General features: G+C 50.4%; 1 protein-coding gene across 1 annotated transcript; it reads right to left on the reverse strand.

The window, feature by feature from the left end:
* Nucleotides 1-343: 343 nt before the first annotated feature.
* LOC148266745 (uncharacterized) lies at nucleotides 344-970 on the reverse strand. The gene is made up of 2 exons (XM_088216045.1): nucleotides 934-970; nucleotides 344-852 (listed from the first exon to the last, which is right to left on the reverse strand). Exons 1-2 carry the CDS (start codon nucleotides 968-970, stop codon nucleotides 344-346), a joined length of 546 nt encoding a protein of 181 aa, XP_088072171.1.
* Nucleotides 971-1203: the final 233 nt, after the last annotated feature.

The following is a 1203-nucleotide window of genomic DNA, read 5'->3' on the forward strand; positions in this document are numbered from 1 at the left end:
CGTCTTCTCCGGCGAGCGGCAGGCGGCTAGGGTTTGTGGTCTGGTGTGGGGGTTCTATTTATAACCCCTTGCCTTTTGATCTCAGCCGTCCATTTTGTTTTAATCTGGGCCGTCCGATCGCACGCTTGATCTGGGCCGTCCGATCGCACCTACGCGGATCGCCAACGTGGCCCTTTTTGGAACGACGTGGTCTTGCCATGTGGCAGGTCCCGGTTGGCCGGGACTGCTGACCGGGCCTGCTGACGTGGCTGCCGACGTGGCTCTCTTTTTTTTTTTTTCAGCCCCTTTCCGGGCGCTACAACTCTCCCCCCCATAAAGAAATTTGGTCCCCAAATTTGCCTTATTACTCTTGATCAAACAGATGAGGATATTGGGCCCTAAATTCTGATTCCAATTCCCAAGTCGTCTCCCTGGGCGTGTGGTTCTGCCACATGACTTTTACAAATGATATTTCCCGGTTGCGGAGTATTCTGCTTTCTCGGTCCGTGATACTGACCGGTATTTCTTCATAAGACAAGTCCTCTCGGAGTGGAAGCGGTTCATGAGCCAAGACATGAGAAGGGTCCGGATTGTACTTACGTAGCATAGATACATGAAATACATTATGAACCCGGGAGAGCTCAGGAGGCAGTGCAAGTCTGTAGGCAGTGGTACCAATCTTGTCTAAGATTTCAAAGGGTCCAATATATCTGGGGTTTAATTTTCCCCTCCTGCGGAACCTACTAATTCCCTTGAAGGGGGTGACTTTAAGAAACACCCGGTCGCCTTTCTCAAAGGCCAGGTCTCTCCTCCGGGTATCAGCATAACTCTTCTGCCTGCTCTGAGCTGTCTGGATGTTCTTCTTGATCTTAACTATCTTGGACGTGGTTTTTTCTACCAAATCCGGTCCAAACAATCTTCTCTCGTCCACTTCTTCCCAACAGATTGGCTAACTGCATGGACGCTTGTATAGCGCCTCGTATGGGGCCATGCCGATGCTTGCTTGGTAACTGTTGTTGTAAGCAAACTCTATCAGGGGTAGGTGGTCGTCCCAATGGCCCCCGGAGTTAAGGACACAAGCTCGGAGCATATCCTCCAGCGTACGAATTGTCCTCTCTGATTGTCCATCAGTTTAGGGGTGGAAAGCAGTACTAAGAGACAGCTTTGTTCCCATAGCTTGCTGGAAACTATTCCAAAACCGAGAAGTGAATCTGGGATCCCTGT

This window comes from Carica papaya, chromosome 3, assembly GCF_054855325.1.
Source record: "Carica papaya isolate Zhongbai chromosome 3, ASM5485532v1, whole genome shotgun sequence".
NCBI classification, from domain to species: domain Eukaryota; kingdom Viridiplantae; phylum Streptophyta; class Magnoliopsida; order Brassicales; family Caricaceae; genus Carica; species Carica papaya.